General features: G+C 36.4%; 1 protein-coding gene and 1 non-coding gene across 5 annotated transcripts in view; both read left to right on the top strand.

Annotated features, from left to right (window-relative positions):
- Positions 1-1,261: 1,261 nt before the first annotated feature.
- WDR11 (WD repeat domain 11) overlaps positions 1,262-21,549 on the top strand; it is a 63,504-nt gene continuing 43,216 nt past the window's right edge. The window contains exons 1-10 of one of the 4 annotated variants that reach the window (XM_053584298.1): positions 1,262-1,564; positions 2,523-2,634; positions 9,824-9,977; positions 10,803-10,976; positions 13,302-13,488; positions 15,883-16,048; positions 16,410-16,524; positions 17,252-17,447; positions 17,742-17,845; positions 20,845-21,021. In XM_053584298.1, the coding sequence (XP_053440273.1) occupies positions 1,479-1,564; positions 2,523-2,634; positions 9,824-9,977; positions 10,803-10,976; positions 13,302-13,488; positions 15,883-16,048; positions 16,410-16,524; positions 17,252-17,447; positions 17,742-17,845; positions 20,845-21,021 (1,471 nt within the window). In that variant the 5' untranslated portion in view covers positions 1,262-1,478. Of the gene's footprint in view, positions 1,565-1,623; positions 1,644-2,522; positions 2,635-9,823; positions 9,978-10,802; positions 10,977-13,301; positions 13,489-15,882; positions 16,049-16,409; positions 16,525-17,251; positions 17,448-17,741; positions 17,846-20,844; positions 21,022-21,549 lie in introns of those variants that run through there. The other 3 variants (XM_053584297.1, XM_053584301.1, XM_053584299.1) reach the window with 3 other exon arrangements.
- On the top strand, positions 6,197-6,303 carry LOC128582664 (U6 spliceosomal RNA). The gene has a single exon (XR_008379111.1). It is a non-coding gene; the product is annotated as a U6 spliceosomal RNA (small nuclear RNA).

Raw genomic sequence — 21,549 nt, forward strand, 5'->3', positions numbered from 1 at the left:
AGGGTATATTTAATCCGCTATATTACAGTTACTTAAAAATGGGTGAGCTTCCCCTTTGAAGCAGACAATGATAACGATAATGTAGGGTGTAACTGCTGAAACAGCACAGAAAAGTCACTTCTCAGAGGTGGATACACACCACTTCCACTTTCATCTGTCTCATTAGCCAGGAAGTTAGTCTTTGTCATTGTCTACTGTCATTGTGAGGGGAGTGGGGAAGTGTATTCATCTAATGGAATGACAGTGTGCCCAGACATAACTGAAGTCCTGTTCCTATCAAAGGAGAGAATAAATTTGAAGAGCCAATTAGCAATCTTTGTCACAGGAGGCACCCGAGATTTTAGATAAAGGAATGATAAATTTAGATCTGTGGTTAGGGGCATATCTGGCAGCCCCCCAAACACCAGTGGGTTAGGGGTGTGGGGTAAGGAAAGGTAAGACAGCCAGGTACAGAGTGGAAAGCAGCAGCAGTGCCTAGTTGCAAGAAAAATAAAAGCTGAGTGATTTTCATTGGCTTTAACAACTAAGAGGATATTGAAGGGAATCTTTAAGAAAGCTGTTTTACAGGAGTCCTAAGGCCACACAAAGCCTGGTGATGGAAAAACTATCAATGTGTTGTTCCTTTTGCTGATCAAGGAGCTACCAATGTATTGGGAGAGAAATAGACACCTGTAAACATCATTGCTGGAAAGAAATCATTGCATCAGGTGCTCTAGTAAAGAGTGTACAGCAACAACTGAGCACAAATGAAGTAAGGTTTGGATCTAACTGGGAGAACAGCAGAGGAGAAAGTGCAAAATGCAAACCACCCCAACAAACATGCTAAGGGTCACTTGGCCCCAGGCACACTTTTTCTTCAAGTATTGAAGGGAGTGTTTCCAAGACCAGATATGGAGCAGTCTCTGGAGTTGGAAGTTGTTTTTATATAAATACATGAAATTAAATAAAAATATATTTGAGACATTTATTTCATTCGCCCTCTCAGTTTCATTCAACTAATCCCATCCATTTCATTCTTTTATTCTCTGTAAACTCCACGAGAGTAGAGACTCTGTGTCTTTTTCGTCGGTACGTCCCTGACGCCTACAACAGGCTGGGACTGGTGGCTGTCCTAAATGAGCTCATCAAAGACAGAAAGGAGAACTGTAACTATCATCCCTTGCTTTTCACGATTTCCAGCAGGGCACGGATGCCTACGCAGTCCCACCCTAAAGAAAACAGACTAGACTCGGGGCAGCGCCTCTTCGTTGCGGAACAACCCAGGGGGGCGCAACCTGTGAGCGGTGGAACTTAAGGCGACTGAACCTCCGGGGGACGGAATCAGAGGGAGGCCGAACCCGGCGAACCGGGAACTTTGGAGTCGGCGGAACCTGACAGCGGCGCCCACGGGGCCGCCCGGACTCTGCTTGGAGCGGAAGCGCAGTGTCCGTCGCTTCCTGGTTGCGAGTCGGCGCAGGGGGCGCGGGTGGTTGTCGGCGATGTTGCCTTACACCGTGAACTTCAAGGTGTCTGCGCGCACCCTCACCGGAGCCCTCAACGCCCACAACAAGGCGGCAGTGGACTGGTGAGGGCGCCGGCTCCCAGGCCTTGGGGATCGGCTGGAAGTTTCTGAGGGGAAGGGGAAAGAAAAGAGGTTTCACCCCGTGGTAGCTTGGCCTCGCCTGGACTGGGAGCTGCCCTCACACTATGAGATATTTTTTTTTTTGACGCATTTTTGTTGTTATAAAAGTAGTAAATGTCTTGTGTAGGGAATTCCCGTGTCAGTACATTTGCCCTTTCTCGCGTTTGTTTCCCGGCTGACTTTTCCGCCCCTCCTTCCGCGCTGTCCATTCCCATCTTTACCTCTCTGCCTACTTCCCGGCTTCCCCGTCTCCCCGTCATCGTTCTCTTATTCCTGTTTCTCACCCGTATTCATCCCACAACGTCCCGGATCTTGTCACCGGCCCTTCTCACTTTCCGTCTTAAGACTCCTGTCTAGGGCGTCTCTGTTCTCAACAGGTCATCTTCTTACTCTTGATCTTTCCGTGCAAAATGCCACTGCAACTCAGAAAACTAATAATTAGACAAGTGTGCTGCGAAATTCTGTAGTTGTGCTTCTGGGGATGTTGTCAAGAGGACTGAAACCTGTCCAGTCTTTGTTTTTTATAGTTAGAAGGACGGGGACGAGTCACAGGTGGTTACTGCGAAGCACATTGTGGATATCAAAGATTAAGTAGAATAAAGGAAGATACATGCCCACAAAGACGGAAGGCATAAATTGCTTTATATATCCTTAGGGCTCTTTATTCATATCTCTTAGAAGCTTTTTTTTTTTTTTTTATCTGAATGAAAAGTGAATTTCAACAAGCATTTTAAAGCTAACTAGATCTTTAAGTAGTATAGTGTTAAATAGTGGCTTCGGTTTTAAATAATAATTTCCTAATGGTAGTATATGCGAGTTAGATTTCTCAGTTATTTGAGGTGGACGAGAGAGACGTTGTCCTTCATTGTTTCCTACCTGTATTTTAACATTACTGTTTTAGGGGCTGGCAAGGTTTAATTGCTTATGGATGTCATTCACTTGTGGTAGTGATTGATTCTAATACGGCCCAAACTCTTCAAGTTCTAGAAAAACATAAAGCTGATGTTGTCAAGGTAAGTCAAATGTCACTTTGACCCTATCATGTTGTGTCAAGTTTAATATTCTGTATTACTAGGTTCTCATTAAATCAAATGTATAAATGTTGAATAACTTTCAAATATGGAATCTATTTGGGATATACTAGCATTTCCATATATATATATCTTAATGTCAATACAAGATGACTTATACAATACTAGTTCTTAGGTCATTTTAAAGCTGATGGGAGACCCCAAAACTACCATTTATCAGACACTCATTCCTTCATTAGTTGTGTACTTGGCGTGTGCTAAGGATATAGAGATGAACATCCTTGGGCAATTCATTATCTTCTGAGGAAGACTCACAGTGTGGTTAAGTGAGACTCCCTTAACATTCTGTGGGAGGACAAAGGGACTACATAGTACCTAGTTGTGGAGAGAATCACGGAAGTCTTTTCAGTTTAAGGACTATTAAACAGTAGTTAACCAAGTGAAAAATTGGGAGGTGCATTGCAGGAAAAAAGAAGAACATGTACAGAGAGGTAAGTCGTGTGCTGTGAAGAGGGCTAAAAGGTGAATAGGAGTGAGGAAAGGGGAGGCAACTAGAGAGATTCAGCTGTCCTGAAAGTTTCGTAAAATTACGAAGGAGTTTAGTTTCTAAGTAGGAGATTGATATGACCGTATTTGCATTTTAGAAAAAACTCACTCTGGAAGCAGTGGAGGATCAGTTGGAGAAAGGCACCATTTAGGAGACTTTTGCTGTAATTTTGGCAGGAAATTCTAAGGGCCTAAAATAAGGCTGAGGCATGGAGGAGTAATATTTAGGAGCCGCATACGAGGTAAACACGATAGCCATTATAGTCATCAACAGAGGGGAGAGTCAGAGAATAGACTGACTCCGAGGTGTCTATTTGAGTAATAACGACAGTGTTGCCAGTCATGATAAATGAATGTGTATGAAGTCAGTGATTTCAAGTTTTCAACATGCAAAGACTGAGACAATGGAGACAGAGATTTGGGGTCTTTTTCTTTTTCATGTAACAGCTTTGTTAAGATATTGTACCATAAAATTCACCCACTTAAAGTATAAAATTCTATGGTTTTTAGTGCATTCACGGTTGTGTAGCGATCACCGCAATCAGTTTCATGGTTCCTAAAAGAAACCCTACCTCCATTAGCAGTATCATCCCCTTCCCCCGTAGCCCTCGTCCTAGGCAACCACAGATTCACTTTCAATTTGCCCATTCTAGATATTTCATATAAATGGAATCATATAATATATGTAGCCTTTTGTGCCTAGTTTCTTTCATTTAACATTTTCGTGATCCATCCATGTCATAGCGTGTTTCAGGACTCTATTCCATTTTATTGTTGAACAGTATTCCACTGTAAGTATGCATCACATTTCTTTTACTGATGGAAATTTGAGGATTGCCCATTTTTTGGTTATTATGAATAATGCGATTATGGACATTCCTGTACAAGTTTTTGTGTGAACCTGTGTTTTCATTTTACTTGATATATATCTTTAAGTAATTCTGTATCTTGATATAGAATTACTATATGAGTTAGTAATTCTATGTTTTGGGGGGGTGGGTTTGAGACAGAGTCTCACTTTCAAACTCTTGGGCTCAAGCAATCCTCTTGCCTCAGCCTTCCAAGTAGCTGGGACTACAGGCACCCACCACAATGCCTGGCTATTTTTTAGAGATGTGGTCTCGCTGTTGCTCAGCTTGGTCTTGAACCTGTGAGCTCAGGCAATCCACCTGCCTCGGCCTTTCACAGTGCTAGGATTATAGGTGTGAGCCGCTATGCCTGGCCTGGTAACTTTTTGAGAAACTACCAAACTATTTTCCAAATTTTACCTTCCCATTGGTAGCGTATGAGACATCTACATTCTCCAAATTCTCACCAACCTTTGCTGTTCTATCATAACCATCTTAGTGAGTGTGAGGTGGTTTTACTGTAGCTTTGGTTTGTATTTCCCTGATGGCAAAGGTGTTGAGCTTTTCATGTGCTTACTAGTCATTTGTACATCTTCTCTGAAGAGGTATCTGTTTAAATCCTTTGTCCATTTAAAAATTGTATTATTTATCTTTTTGTTATTAATTTGTAATGCACGTATTTCTTTCTGTACAGTCCTCTCTTATCTGGGGATATGTTCCAAGACCTCTAGTTAGTACTGTATATATTGTTTTATACTCCTATACATACGTACTTAGGATAAAGTTTAATTTATAAATTAGGCAGAGTAAAAGATTAGCAATACTAATTAATAATAAAATACAACAATTATAACAATATGCCAGCGTCACTACTCTTGTACTTTGGGACCATTAAAAAGTAAAATAAAGATTATTTGAATACATGGACTGCAATATCACCAAGCTGATAATCTGATAATCAAGCTGGCTACTAAGTGACTAATGGGCAGGTGGCATATCCAGCATGGCTAAGCTGGACAAAAGGATGCGTTATACCCAGGTCGGGTGGAGCTGGATGGTGAAAGATTTTATCCCACTACTCAGAACAGTGGACAGTTTAAAACTTACAGGTTATCTGGAATTTTCCATTTAATCTTTTCAGACCATGGTTGATTGTGGCTAACAGAAACCATGGAAAGTGAAACCCTGGATAATGGGGAACTACTGTCTTCTAGTACAAATACGTTATCAGATACGTGATTTGAAGATATTTTCTCTTATTCTTTGAGTTGTCTTTACTTTCTTGATGGTGTTCTTTGGAGAAGGATCTTTTAATTTTGATGCAGTCCAATTTGTCTATTGTTGTCGCTTGTGTTTTTGGCACCATCCCCAAGAAACTGTTGCTTTCTCCAACATCAGAAAGATTTACATCTTTGTTTTCTTCTAAGAATTTTACAGTTTTAGCTCTTACATGAAGTCCTTGATCCATTTTTGAGTTAGTGTTTCTATATGATGTGAAGTAGGGGAAAAATACGCTTGATTTTTGTGTATTGACCTTTATCCTATGATCTTGTTAACATCACTCATTAGATCTAGTAATTTTGGGGTGGATTTTTTTTACGCAATTATATTATCTGCAAATGGGTACCATTTAATGTTTTTATTGATAATCTATATGTCTTCTGTTTCTTTTTCTTGCCATATTACATTGTCTAGAACCTCTACCTCAGTGAATATGTGTGGTGAGAGGATATTCTTGCCTTTCTGGGCTTAGGGGGAAAGCACTCAGTCTTTCACTGTTAAGTCTGATGTAAGGTGTAGGGTTTTTTTTTCTTTTATTTTGAGAAAAATGCCTTATATTTATCTTCTTGTTTCCTAGTTTTTTTTTTTTTTTTGCTCTTTTCTTGGTGTTTCTGGAGATGTCATTTTTTTGTGTAGATTCAGATTTCAGTCTGTTGTATTTCCATTGCCTAAAGAATTTACTATAAGTTCTTGAAGTATATTTCTAATATAAGGTATCACCCCACTATCTTTCAGCTTACATAATTTATTTTTTTAAATAAATATATTTTTAAAATTTTATCTATACATATACATGTGTTTATTTAGTTTCCACTTTTTGCCTTCACAAAATTAAAAAAGCTTAAAATTTAATAACAATAACAATGTTTGTGCTCGCTTTGGCAGCACATATACTAAAATTGGAACGATACAGAGAAGATTAGCATGGCCCCTGCGCAAGGATGACATGCAAATTCGTGAAGCGTTCCATATTTTTAATCCCAAGACCAGAGATGTTGGCGTGGATGTGGAGAAAAGGGAACACTTCTACACTGCTGGTGGGAATGAAAATTAATACATTCTTTTTGGAAAGATGTTTGGAGAATACTTAGCGATCTAAAAATAGACCTGCCATTCAATCCTATAATTCCTCTACTAGGCATGTACCCAGAAGACCAAAAATCACATCATAACAAAGATATTTGTACCAGAATGTTCATTGCAGCCCAATTCATAATTGCTAAGTAATGGAAAAAGCCCAAGTGCCCATCGATCCACGAATGGATTAATAAATTGTGGTATATGTACACCATGGAATATTATGCAGCCTTAAAGAAAGATGGAGACTTTACCTCTTTCATGTTTACATGGATGGAGCTGGAACATATTCTTCTTAGTAAAGTATGTCAAGAATGGAAGAAAAAGTATCCAATGTACTCAGCCCTACTATGAAACTAATTTATGGCTTTCACATGAAAGTTATAACCCAGTTATAACCTAAGAATATGGGGAAGGGGGAAAGGGAGGGGAGGGAGGGGGACAGAGAGCGGGTGATTGGTGGGATTACACCTGCGGTGCATCTTACAAGGGTATATGTGAAACTTAGTAAGTGTAGAATGTAAATGTCTTAACACAATAACTAAGAAAATGCCAGGAAGGCTATGTTAACCAGTGTGATGAAAATGTGTCAGTCTATAAAACCAGTGTATGGTGCCCCATGATCACATTAATGTACACAGCTATGATTTAATAATAAAAAAATAACAATGTTTAAGATAAGGACTAGAAACAAAAACCTCATAAAGAATGAACGAAGATAAATACGTTCAGAAAAGAAATCAGACAATTGCTGCAACAATATATTGAGCAACAATAATAATAATGCAAAGAAAGTAACATTCACATTGTCAAATAAGAGTATGTTTATCATAGAATGCTTTGACTCTGAGGTTCAGTATGGAGTCATCAGTTAACTTCTTATTTTTTTCCAAAGTGTCAAAAAATAGACAATTAATATTTATAAATAAAAATAAAAGATAATTTCAAAAAACAGATTATACCAAATCTTACAGACAATAGAAAAAGAAGAAATACTTCAAAATCATTCTACTTCATCTGGATATACCTGATATTAAAATTGAAAAAAGTATATTATAAAGGGAAATTATAAACATATTTCACTATAAATGAGGATACAATATCCTGAACAACACATTAAGAAGTTGAATTAAAAATTAATGTTTAGTAATATACTTTGGTCAAAATTAAATCCAATTTATGTGAGGATTAGTTATATAATTTCTGATGAGAAATGTTTGTCTGCATTGTATTTCTTTTCCTCTGACTACCTTCAAGATTTTCTCCTTATCCTTGGTTTTCAGCAGTTTGATTATGATATGTCTAGGTAATTTTTCTAAAAAATATGTACATTACTTAGAGTTTATATAAATGGAATTCAACACCATGTACACATATCTCAGACATATATAAATATATATACATAACATCAATTTTTATTGTTCATGGTGGCTGTTTTATAAAGCTGCTACAAACACTGAAGTGGTGAATACTGCAACATTGTTTGCTACTATGTGTTAGATTCCTGTGAGCCTCAACTGATCAGTACACAGCCTTATTTTATAAAGACATTTAATGATGCATTAACATTGAACTCATGGCCAACAGCACATGCCCAAGCAAAATTTATCTCACATATATATATTTCTATAAGACACATCAAAACTTCTCATACTTTAAAATGCTGGACAATGCTAAGAGGCCGTTTTAAACAGTGAAATCACCAACAAAAAGCATGAAAATGTGGGAACATGGCACTGGATAGAGGCCCTGGACACTTGCTTTGTGAAAGCTGGAGCAAGAATGCCTGGTTGATGTCAGCTAAGAACACATTTATGTTGGGAACTCCCAAGTTTTCACCACTCTGCACTTGTTTGTAAATGACTATAAAAGCACTGTAAGCATTGATTTTGAGGTTGCAAATACATTTAATGAGTTGGCAAATTCACAAATGTGGAATCTAAATAATGAGAATTGGCTCAACACACATGCCATATGTACACATTTAAACATACACACATACATATGTGCATACACAGAAATATACATGCACATGCTTCCTTGTTAAAAAATGTTGCCTGAGGCCAGGCATGGGGGCTCACATCCGTAATCTTAGCACTCTGGGAGGTCAAGGCGGGTGGATTGCCTGAGCTCACGGGTTTGAGACCAGCCTAAGCCAGAGTGAGACAAAAATAGCTGGGTGTTGTGGTGGGCGCCTGTAGTCTCAGCTGCTCGGGAGGCTGAGGCAAGAGGATCACTTAAGCCCAAGAGGTTGAGGTTGCTGTGAGCTGTGATGCCACGGTACTCTACCAAGGGTGACACAGGGAGACTCTTGTCTCAAAAAAAAAATTTTTTTTTTAAATGTTGCCTGAGGAAAAGATCAAATACACTAAAACCTTAAGACTTATTAACACTGATGTTCAGGAAACTTCATTCGCATCTTCTTTATGAATACTATTGGAATAGATTAGGTTACCTTCCTACCATTATATGCGTTTATGGACATACACATGTATGTATGTATACTTATGTTTATATTTGTATGATTTGAAGGTTTTGTGGTATATATGTTTATTTATTAAGCACAGTTTGGGGCATTCTGCGATCTGGGAATAGAAATGTGAACAAAGCCTGCGTGATCTGAATCATGGTGCTAACAGTTCATGGAGTTATGAAAAGTAATTTTAAAAAAGTAAATAAAATAATTATAAATTGTGTAGTAAATACATTGAAGAAAGTCAGGAGGCTGCTGAAGTAGCGGAGAGGGTGGTAGTGCCGAGGGTAGTGGCCAGGGAAGGCTTTGGCTTATGGTAAGGACTATGCCGTTTACCTTTTAACTCTCAGTGTTCATTGTTGAAGAGTTCAATCACATTTGTCTCGGAATTCTTGTGTTTTTTATTGTGAAAATTCTATTCTTAGTAATGTCATTGGAAGCAGGAAGCTTAAATTTCTTTAGAGATAAACACTTACATTTTTATGAAAGAGGGCCATCCAGCGTTTTTGTCTGCTTTTCTTTTTTCCTTTCTTTCCCTTCGCAAGTTTTTTTTTTTTTGTCTTTGTCTTCTTTTAATTAGGAGAATAGAATACAGAAAGACATTCTGCTTAGCAATTTATGATTTTTAGGTATTCTGTCATAAGAAGATTTTAAGAAAACTAGTTTCCAAGTGATTCTGGAGTTTTTGACCTGAATTTTGCAAAATCTAAAATCTGAGCTATGTAAGGAATTTTGTGATGTTTTTAAAAGTATTTTAGCTGGGACTTTAAAAAATGTTAAAAATAATAAAAATATATAATTCCAAAATGAAAACCAGTTTCTGGTTGTTAAGGATTTTTGTAGTATAAACGTAGTATGTAGATTCTGGTTGATGTTTTGTGAAAATTATTATTTAGTTTTATCTGGTGCCAGTATTCACTTGATTTGATTTTTTTTCTTCATACAGGTTAAATGGGCCAGGGAAAACTATCACCATAACATTGGCTCACCATATTGCCTGCGCTTAGCTTCCGCTGACATCAGTGGAAAGATCGTCATTTGGGACGTGGCAGCAGGAGTAGCTCAGTGTGAGATCCAAGAGCACACAAAGCCCATCCAAGGTGGGAAGGCGCTGCCAGGCAGACGCTTACGCCGTACACTTACCCCCCAAGGTGGGAGGCGCTGCCAGGCAGACGCTTACGCGGTGCACTTCCCCGCCAAGTGGGGGTATTTTTCTTCCATTTGTTTCATTTTATCACTTCTAAGTTAACTCTTGGTTGTTTTTAGCCTGTTCCACTAATCTGAATCTAGTTTCTTTTCCTTGTCAATATGCCTCTAAGCATGTTTCCTCAAATCTCACTTTAGCTGTGCTTTAGTAAAACTCATTAGTTTCAATCTCAGCCCCAGTAAAGCATGATAAGAAAAATGAAGCTGCTACAAATTATATACAGTGTAAGTAAAGTTGGCTGAACTGCTATTATGAATTAGCCATGGGTGCTTACTTTACACTAATAGAATTGAGCTACATCTTTATGTATTATGTTTGTCCTTGTGAAAAATCAGGACAACCTGCCAATCCCCACGAAGTAATTTCACAAAAACATGGCATCTCCATTAGGACTTAGGATAGTCTCACATACAGATTTTATAGTTTTAAGCAATGATTAGTGAAAATTGCCTTTTTATTTGAAGTAATATTTCAGATAACTTGAACATTTTTGACCTTCAGATTTTAACTAGACAACTCATTTTCATGTGTATGAAATTAGCTTTTATGTGTAATATTGACACTTACACACACATACAGACACGTGTCACATTTGGGTGGTGGGTGGTTAAGATTGTAAAGATTACAGTATTTATAAAATTTAATATCAAGGACAAGTTAGCTGAGTGTTTGAATGGACGACTTCTGAATTTTGCCTTTATTTACCTGGTCTTTATAGATGTTCAGTGGTTGTGGAATCAAGATGCTTCCCGGGACTTACTGCTTGCTATTCACCCACCAAATTACATTGTGCTCTGGAATGCAGACACTGGCACCAAACTGTGGAAGAAGAGCTATGCAGACAACATTCTTTCCTTTTCTTTTGACCCCTTCGATCCCTCACATTTAACTTGTGAGTAATGGTTTCTTGTGTGATAATGTCATCTACGTAAGATACACACATGCCTTACACGCCTATGATGTTAAAATGATTGAGCAAAGTGGAAAAGCACATCTGGTACATGTATCTGCAGCTTCTAAGACACATTGTAAATCATAACTCCTTAACACTGGCAAGTATTTAAGTAGTTAGAAATGTAAATCAGCAATAGTTAGAAATTTAAATATCCCTTTACTGTGTTGAATTTGTGAATAGTGTTAAGCTAACCAGGGGCAGAGAATTACTTTGGTATTCTAATTCAGACTTAGTTAAGTTTCTTTTTTCCAGAAACGTTTAAAGAACTTAAATTAAGATTTTATTTAGTTTATAACCAATTTAAGTTCTTGCTTTTTAAATAATTGTCCTAATTCATGCTGTTCATTTGAGTGCCTCAGCAGATGCAAGTAAAGAACAGAATAAGCCCGAGGGAATTTATTCTTACAGAGGTAGTTTTTGCCAGTGTGCTTTTGATGTCTTACTGAGCTCATGATCCAAAAATGATGTTATTTCAGATGTATTTGTATTAAATTATTTGGAACATATTTTTTATTCAGTCATTCAACAGATCCTTCTTGAGCTGTTACTAGTGTCCCAGGAAATAAGATGAGGGTTTCTCCCTATCATAGTTTCTATCCTTGTGAGAGGGAATTAGGTCATAAGCTGTGAACATAATGAGTTAATAATAAATTCTAGTGTATTAAGTGGTGGTAGGTTGTATAAAGACAATAAAAGGGGATAAAATGGTTGGAAAAGAATGGGGGCTACGGTGGGCAAGTTGTATGAGATAGAGTGGTGGAGATAGTTGTCACTTTGATAAGCATGTAGGAGGGAAGGGAACTAGCTGTGGTGAGGAATGTTTTCCCTGGATTCGAATGACTCAAAATTCTAACTTCTATCTATCAAGATTTATCAAGGCTGAGTGTGTGTGTGAGTTTGTGTGCGTGCATGTGTTGAAGGAGGAAAAGACAGGTAGACAAGCAGAAGTTAAAATGAGAAGTGGGGCTGCATAGCTGCAGTACAGTGTGTACTGTATAACCACCTGTGTGCGTCCCTGTACTCAGTCCCCAGCTGGCTCACATCATCGCAGTGCTGTGGGAACATGGGAGGGCTAGCTCTGCTGGCAGAATTGGAAAGGGAAGGCAAAGAGACCGTGAAGGATGAGTTCTGGAACCTGTAAAGGAGACAAGGCTTTAGGCTAACTTGGTGACGTCTTTCTATCTCTGTAATTTGGTTGGTGAAAGCACTATGTGTTTCAAAGTGTCAGTTGACCTGACATCTTCCACGTACTAATATTGAATGTGATGGGGTTATCCTGCCTCTTGAATGCTTCCTTTTCTGCTGTGCTTAAGCAGCCTTGCTAACTTCCAGGATCCAGGATAGATAAGGTGGTTCTGTTCACATATCCCAGTACAGTAGAACCTCTGTGAGTTGACCACCCCAGGGGCTGTAACAAACCGGTCAACACCTGGAGGTGGTCAACAGAAGGAACTAGGCCTATTGTGCATTGAGTATACTGGCGCATGTCCTGTCTATGAAAATTAGGTCAACTGAAGAAGGTGGTCAGTGTAGGGGGGTCAGCTATGGAGGTTCTGCTGTAGCTGTTTCTGTCAGCTCTAGTCTTAAGGGAGATAAACTTTTTAGTCATATAAAAGCCTAATGTACATTGCTAAATGTGGTGCTCCCTCCTTGAAGGTTTTGTTTCACATACACTCACTGGGCACCCTACTTCTTTTTTTCCAAATGTAAAGGAAGAAGAACATTCTTTATTCATGCTAACTGATGCTTGAGAAGAAAAAATGTGTATATTTAGACCGAATGTAGCTCATGATAATTATTAAAAATTTGGTATCATCAAATTAAATATCTGAACTTAGCTAATTGTGATACAAAGAACCCCTTAAATAGGGGATTTTTTTCTTCTTGTGTGAATCTTATATTCTGTGAAAAGTGTTTGGAATTTGAAGTTATGGGATATAATGAGGAAGGGACTTTTTAATGAAAGTCTGTACACTGAATTTATTTGGAAGAACAAACATTTGTTCTGGCTGCCAATAACCTTCTGGCGTCTTTTTAATATAAAACATAATTTAGAATGCTGAGCTTGGAGGCCTCTAATGAATTGTAATGGACCACCTGTTTCTCTTCAACTTGGAGAACACTCCCATTATGTTATGAGTATATGATAGTGCCAGTTCTATGTTATTAAAATTATCATGATTTTGCTTTGAAAATTGTATTGGAATAAAACTGAGCTAAACTTGATTAAATTTTAATCAGAGTTTGCTTTTCTCAATGTAGTACTCACCAGCGAGGGTATCGTTTTCATCTCAGACTTCTCTCCATCCAAACCTCCCTCGGGCCCAGGGAAAAAAGTTTACATTTCCAGCCCACATTCTAGCCCAGCTCATAACAAGCTTGCTGCAGCCACAGGTGCCAAGAAAGCTCTTAATAAAGTGAAAATTTTAATCACTCAAGAGAAACCTAGGTGAGTTATAACTGTAAAACTAAGGTTCATCTACTTAATACATATGAAAACATCCTTTTTGGAGATGTACTAAGATTGATTTTCTTCTTCATCTCACCTTTTTTTCATTTCTAATTTTGAATTTATTAGAGGAAAGAGTACTCATTTTGTCTCTTCCGTAAGAGAAGATTCAACAATTAAAATGATTCCTTTGTTTCTACTAGCTATGCTGAACTCCCTCACTGATTTTTACAGATTAAAGTTTTTGCCTTCTGATTTTTACTTCTGAAAAAAATATGAGATGATTCTAAAGAAGTAGTAATTGAGTATGTTAAAAATTGGGGCAAGAAAGCTGGATTTTCTTTTTAAATACAATTTTCGGACTGAGGTACTGTGCAGTCTTATGAGCCAGTAGAACATGGATGTTTTCCTCATGCAGGTGGAGGTGTTTCCCATCCTGGTTGAGAGCCCCAAGGCTCTGGGGGAAGCTGTAGCTGTGTGACTTTGAGAAAAAAACCCCAATCCACTCTCCCAATCTCTAAAATAAGGTTTTCATAGGGTTGTTGTAAAGATTAGTAGAAACGATAATGTAAGTAAAGTATTGAATGTAGTTGTTAATACTTAGTCAGTTAGAAATGCTAGCTGTTATTGTTTAAGAAATTCAATTAAATATTTTAAGTAACTAATTTTATGCATTAGAAAGAGGATCTTTTTTTCCTAGAGCTATTCAGGGGTTCTCCAACTGCGGCCTGCAGGCCACATGCGGCGGTGTGATTGTATTTGTTCCCATTTTGTTTTTTACTTCAAAATGAGATATGTGCAGTGTGCATAGGAATTTGTTAATAGTTTTTTTTTTTAAACTATAGTCCGGCCCTCCAATGGTCTGAGGGACAGTGAACTGGCCCCCTGTTTAAAAAGTTTGAGAACCCTTGATCTGTTTTGGCAGATTTGGGCATTCATTTTAAGAGACTTTATTTTTAACATACTAAGATTATTCTGTCTAAATTTTGTGGATAATTCCTTGAAAACAATATGGCAAAAATATAAATTGCTCTACAACTACAGTACACATTTGTGTGTAAATATTATTTTTATATATTAAACCGTAGGCTGAGTAATTTCACTAGTTAATTCATGCCCTACTCTTTTCTCAAGTGATTTTAAGGTTTTTCCTTAAGTGTCTTGAGATAACTTTCTATTTTTCATGCATTTCTTGCCATAAACAAATAACTATTTGGCAGTCTGAATAGTGTTATTAGTATGATTTATATCTCTTAAGTTTTCTTTCATATAAATTATAGGTAAATCTTGAGTCTTTTTTTTTTCCACTTTTTTTTTTATTAAATCATAACTGTATACATTGATATGATCATGGGGCATCATAGACTCGCTTCATAAACCATTTGACACGTTTTTATCACAGTGGTTAACATGAGTCTTAGGAAAATACATCATTTATTCCTTCAAATAAAGCTTCTGTGGGTGCTTTTGCATCTATTAATTCATGTAATCTCAGTACAATTCTGGGCAGTAGTTCTAGAACGATTTTAAATAAAGTTACTCAAGCTCACCCAACTAGAAAATGGCAGAGTCAGGATTTTAGTGCAATAAAACTCCCTCTCTCTTTCTAGTCCTATAAACTAATTTAAAAAAAAAATTTCAAAACTTCATTAAAATCGTATGTAAAAAGAAAGTAGCATGTAAATTTATGTCTATTCCTATCGAAAGATATTTAATGTTCTATAATAAGGTTATGATTAAATGTAAGCAGTAATCATAAATTAATAAAGTGAATTTTGAGACTCTTAAACAATCTTTTATTATAGTCTTCTACAATCCTAATATTTTTACCTGTTTTATTTACATAGAAGAAAATGATGTGATATAAGTGAATAAAATACTTTGTTTCAAAAAGGATTAAAGACAGCTTAAAAGTGAATGAAGGTAGAGAAGGGGAAGTGGCTTGCTAGGCCATCAGATAGTCCAGTTAACTTCTAGCCCTAATTACCCTAAATGTTTACATTTTAATCCTGAGTCTGGATTGCAACAGTCTGTCTAATACTTCTGTTAATAATTACAAAGTAAAATAAAACTATCTTATAGTGCTAGTATAGTATTATCACTTACCATCTCATATCATAGATGTAATATTCTACTTAAATGTTTCGAAACTTTAGAAACACTGACATTTCTAACCAACCTATGCAACATTACTATCATATTTTGGATTTTGGCACACAGAGGTCTACATTTTAGATAGTAACCCATGTTGGTTATTTCAGGAAAGAGTTGTATGTTCTCATTGACAATTTTGTATGAAAAGTGCAAAGTTAAATCCTTTTCTAGCTGTCTCTAATATGGATTAAGTCTTTAACTCATGTCTCACTTCCTAAAGTAAATGTTTAATTTTTTCAGTGCTGAATTCATAACTCTTAATGATTGTCTTCAATTGGCATATCTGCCTTCAAAAAGGAACCACATGTTGTTACTCTATCCTCGAGAGATTTTAATCCTTGACCTTGAAGTCAATCAGACAGTGGGTGTGATTGCAATAGAACGAACAGGAGTTCCCTTTCTGCAGGTATTTATAAACTACATTTCTAAAGTTATGGATGTTATATCCATTTTCTTGTTTACCTTTATTGGAAGATTTAATGACATTAATTTGTATTCCTTATCTTTCTGAACTTCTGATGAGTTTGATTTATCATAGAAATTGACTGATCCTGAGGTGTTTACTGACTATTTAAGTTCCATGGATAAAGACAAACTTTTAAGGATTGCAAATATATTTTTTAATGTTAATTTAGTTCTAAAGCTTGTTAGCATTTGTGAATTTTTGTTTGTTTTGTCCATATTCTCTAAATATGAGTTTGAGTTTCACAGTATATGCTTTCTTAACCCATTGTGTTTTAAAAAATAAATATGTCATCTATTTAAAGGTAATACCCTGCTTTCAACGTGATGGTTTATTTTGTCTACATGAAAATGGTTGTATAACTTTACGTGTTCGAAGATCTTATAATAGTATTTTCACCACTTCAAATGAGGAACCAGGTGAGTTTATATCTCACAATAATATTAATTGTATTTTTCTTCAAAATTATATTATAAAGCTTCCTGTGGCAAATACTAGCTAGTAGTTAGACTACTATAAATTATGATAGAATTACTAAATTATTAAGTCCATTATTTAATCATATATCACTGTTGATCCTTTTTCAAAGCATTTTCTTTATTTTAAAAATGTTGAAAAATAAGATATCTTGATCATAGTTTTTACTTTGGAGATTAAACTTGGAATACCGTCATTAAGTGAATTATCTTTGTATTCTGAAGAAATTTAGTAGTAATTATAAAAAGTGAACCCATGTTAACAAACTTTGTATTAGTGATGGAGTGTTATCCTTTTTAGATGAGGTTTTACTTAAATTGAAACAGTCTGGGCGTGGTGGCTCACGCCTGTAAATCCTAGCACTTTGGAAGGCCGAGGCGGGTGGATTGCCTGAGCTCACAGGTTTGAGACCAGCCTGGGCCAGAGTGAGACCTTGTCTCTAAAAATAGCCAGGCACTGTGATGGGCACCTGTAGTCCCAGCTGCTTGGGAGGCTGAGGCAAGAAAATCTCTTGAGCCCAAGCGTTTGAGGTTGCTGTGTGCTATGAGGCCACAGCATTCTACCGAGGGCGACAAAGTGAGACTCTGTCTCAAAAAAAAAAAAAGAAAAGAAATGTCAATATGATACAGATGCTTTCTCATATGTAAAAGAAAACAATTTTATGTTAAGATCTAGATCCTGTTCAGGAGCTTACCTATGATTTACGAAGCCAGTGTGATGCAATCAGGGTGACAAAAACTGTCCGTCCCTTCAGTATGGTGTGCTGTCCTGTCAATGAGAATTCAGCTGCCCTCATAGTGAGTGATGGCAGAGTCATGATATGGGAACTCAAGTCTGCTCTGTGTAATCGAAGTTCACGGAACAGGTAAATGAATTGATAACATTGTATTTTGTTTTGCTCCTTTTTTAAAAATGATGAGAATCATATAAAAATAGGAGGTCCATTTTTCAATAAAATTGTTTTTAAGGTGATAATTAAGGCTTTAGATTGTTAGTGAACTATGTAAACCTGCTAGGGCTATTATTTTACTTATAGATAAGATTAATGAATACCCTACAGATAGATAGAATACCATGATCTGGAATTAATAGTTTGAGTTCCCAATATGTAATGCAGGTTTTAAATATGTGAAACCATCTAATTGTTGTGTCTTTGCAGTAGTTCTGGTGTGTCACCTTTGTATTCCCCAGTGTCTTTCTGTGGGATTCCCGTAGGAGTGCTGCAGAATAAGCTCCCAGACCTTTCCTTAGACAACATGATCGGTAAGCTTTTTTCTTCTTTCCTTTAACTTTCATGTTAGGTATTCTTTGTCAAGTGCAAAATTAACAGAATCACTGACTTGCAAATACTATAAAGTCAAAGTTAATACCTGAGAAAATTAAAATGTTTAAAAAACATCAGAGGGGTATAAAATATTTAAGCATTAACATGCCTGAAGCAGCATAGATTGGAGTGATAGTTGCTGCAACTAGAAAATGTTCACCCACGAGAGACTCTGGTCTGAACGAAAGAACGCATTAGGCATCTGGATTTGGGGTCTGTGGTCCTTTTGGAGCTATTCCGTACCTTCTCCGGGCCTTATGTTTTTCAGTCCCTCAGCTTGGAATTAAATACATGCTTTTTCTCTCCTTTTCTGCTTCCCCTAATTCAGATCAAAGAAAATGTTTCTTTCTTGAATCTCCCAAGTCTGACTTAAATGTTCTTCTTTTGTAGCCCCTAATAATTATCACCTGTATTTTAATTGTGGTTATTTTTGCTTCTGTTTCATCCACTGAATTAAATGTTCCACAAGGGTGGCTCAGTGTTTGATTCAATTTTGTATCAGCCCAGGCCCTTGTGTGGTCTGCATTTGCAGTAAACACTTATTAAAGGACTAAAGTAACTGAACAATATTAGAAAAAATTATGTTGACTTTTTGATGTAAATTTTCTTATTTTTGTGTTGAGGATTCTTTCAACAAATATTTATTATAGATAAATATTATAGATAAAATATTCAAAGTTATTTAATTATTATGGGACTAGTATGTATATATTATAGGAAGAATAAGGATGTGTGATTTTGAATTTTATGTAATTTGAAATTGTTAGACTTTTTAAATATGCTAAGCAATTTGGACATCTAATTCTTTTAAAATTGTACCTGTGCTTTACAAGGATTTTCTGTTATCATTTTTTATTCTTCCATAATGTAGTTGAAAATGTATGCTATTTAGTATTTTGTTTTTGTTGTGGTTGAAATGCTAGATAGGTGATATACTAGAAAGAGCATTCCCTTATTAATCATATTAATCAGATCAATTTACAGAGTGTTGCGTTAAGTGCTGTGCTCAATACATACTCTCTCCTCACCACCCTGCAAGGCAGATAATACTAGGGAATCGAGACCCACACAGATTAAAGAAAGTGCCCCAGACCACTCACCCACAGGGTGGAAGACCCAGACTGACCCCAGTAATCCTGACTCCAGAGCCTGCTCCTTAGTGACCTCCAGTCCTGGTGTCTCCACTGCTATCTTGGGCAGGACCCTGACCCCTATCTGGGCTTCTGTTTTGTCATGATTCTTGCCAGTTGTAAAATCCTTTTGCTGAACGATACTAACTTTTATATTTAAAATTCTTTTCTGTTTACCAGACATAAATTTATGTGAAAAAGTTCAGACACATAATTTATTTTGCAAAATTCATTTTATTAGTAATACAATTATTTTAGTTAATTGACCTTGTCTAGTCTTAATATGAAATATCAAAGTGAAAAGAATTATAAAAACACATGAATAGAACTAACCAGTAATAGGAAGCCCGTAGGAGATTAGAATTTTATGCTATTTAGATAATCTAAGTGGTGTAAATTATAGTTTTTAAGAGACCAAAAGATAAGATTATACAGCAGTTCTTGAACATGTAGTTGATTTTAAAGTGTTAAATAAATAAAGTTTTGTACTTGAAAACATTTTAATTAAAACTTTTAATTAAACTTTTAATTTGAAATTCACTGTATACTTAGTGGTAATTGAAAGCAATTCAGTTAAATACAGAAGCTAATTTATATTCACTGGATAAAAGCTGATGCTTATTAAGGCCTAATCTGCCTTACCCTGTCATTATGGGAAATACTTGAAGAAAAATGTGGCTTTCTAGGAGTCCACTCCAAGCCCCTGGGCTTGGTATGTGTGGTACCTACTTGTTGAACTTCCCAGTCCTATGGAGTCCATCTTTTATTATTAAAGGTAGGCGGAGAGATCGGCATCAACTTGTGTGGCTAACCCTAAGGTTTCATTGTAATTGGATTAATTGGATGGTCATATTTTTCTACATATTTTATGGATTTTAAATTAAAATTATTAATTACAAAACTTTACAGCCTTAAAAGGTTATATCATAGTCCCATTTCACACAGTCTTAGATATCATGTACGTTTTTCTTTCATATTATTTGCATGTTTTTATGAATATGAATGTAGGTACATGCACAGGAGTTCTCTCTCACACATGTTCTGTATTAGCTAATTTTGGCAAGTTAATCTCAATCTTTAATAGTAGTTTATAGGAAGGAAATTTGTATACCCTTTTTAACAAACAGCCTTGATTTTGTTGTAGTCCTTGTATTCATATTTTGTTAGAATGTTTTTTTTTTGGAGTCATCTTTTTAGTTTGAATCTTGGGAACCTAAGGGCAAATGGTGTATCTGAAAATAATGTCATTTACGGCTTCACTCTCAACAGTGATAGTTGGTATATTTGTATTTATTATTTTTTATCTTTACTTATAAAGTTTACATTTTCTAATTATGTTGAAACCTTAAGATTTCTTACTAGACATCACAGAAGAGTTCTTTGAATCTGGTTTTTGTTATTACCAGTTTTATGTGCACTTTACAAAGTACCTCAGATTGAAAAGTAACCTTGAGAAAGGGAGTAAGACAGGAATGTGGTGCAGCATCCTACTCCATAGAAACTGTCCATAACCTACTTTGGTTTGTTCTGTTTAGTGCCGTAATATCAGAAACTAAAGCGGAGGACCCTAGCAGACACAGGGCCCTGAATTCTGGATAGCAGCACTCTGGAATTATCTGTCCTTTGAGCTTTTAACTGGTGTGATTTGAGGCACATAGCCAAGCGCAGAGCACTGTGGCCGTAAAAGCTACAGCCTGTAGAGTGCTTTGCTTCTCATCCCAAGCAGCATTTTCCACTGAACAGTTTGTTTGGATTTTAGGTCAGAAAATGTTATAATTAATATGCTTGTTATTTCTAATATCAATCAGGGCAAAGTGCAATTGCTGGAGAAGAACATCCTAAAGGCTCCATTCTGCAGGAAGTGCACCTCAAATTCTTGCTGACAGGACTGATTTCAGGACTGCCCGCACCACAGTTCGCCATCCGTATGTGCCCACCGTTGACCACAAAAAACATCAAGATGTATCAGCCACTCCTTGCTGTCGGTGAGTATTTGACCTATTCTTTGCTAACTTTATAAGACATTTAGGTTTCCTACTTTGTAGAAAATTCTTTTAATTCTCTTTGAAGATGTTTTAAAAGGAGATAGAGGCTAAGTAAACTCGTGTAACTACTCATCTTAAAACATTTTTCTTATTTTTTCTGCTGTTTAATTCCATCTGTCTTATTTTTTAATTGCACTCCTCCAGCTAAGATTAGACAATCATGTCTCTAACACTCAGCACGTTTCTGAAATACCAGGAGGCTTATCTCTGTGTGACGCCAAATCACAGACTTCTTGTCCTGTCAGGGACCACCCTCGCCTACCCTAGTCTTTCTGTGTGTGTCATTTTGTATCATTTTGTATTTGGTTGTTGTTAATTAAAAATATAGTCAGAATTAACAGTTTAATAATAGGATTTTTCATTTGCTAAGATTTGAATGTTAAATATGCTTTCCCTGCTTTTTTCCTGTGGCCATCTTCTGAAAGTAATTTGAATTTTAAAATTCAATGGTCTGTGTATTTGTATCCA

Source organism: Nycticebus coucang, chromosome 3 (assembly GCF_027406575.1).
Source record: "Nycticebus coucang isolate mNycCou1 chromosome 3, mNycCou1.pri, whole genome shotgun sequence".
NCBI lineage: Eukaryota > Metazoa > Chordata > Mammalia > Primates > Lorisidae > Nycticebus > Nycticebus coucang.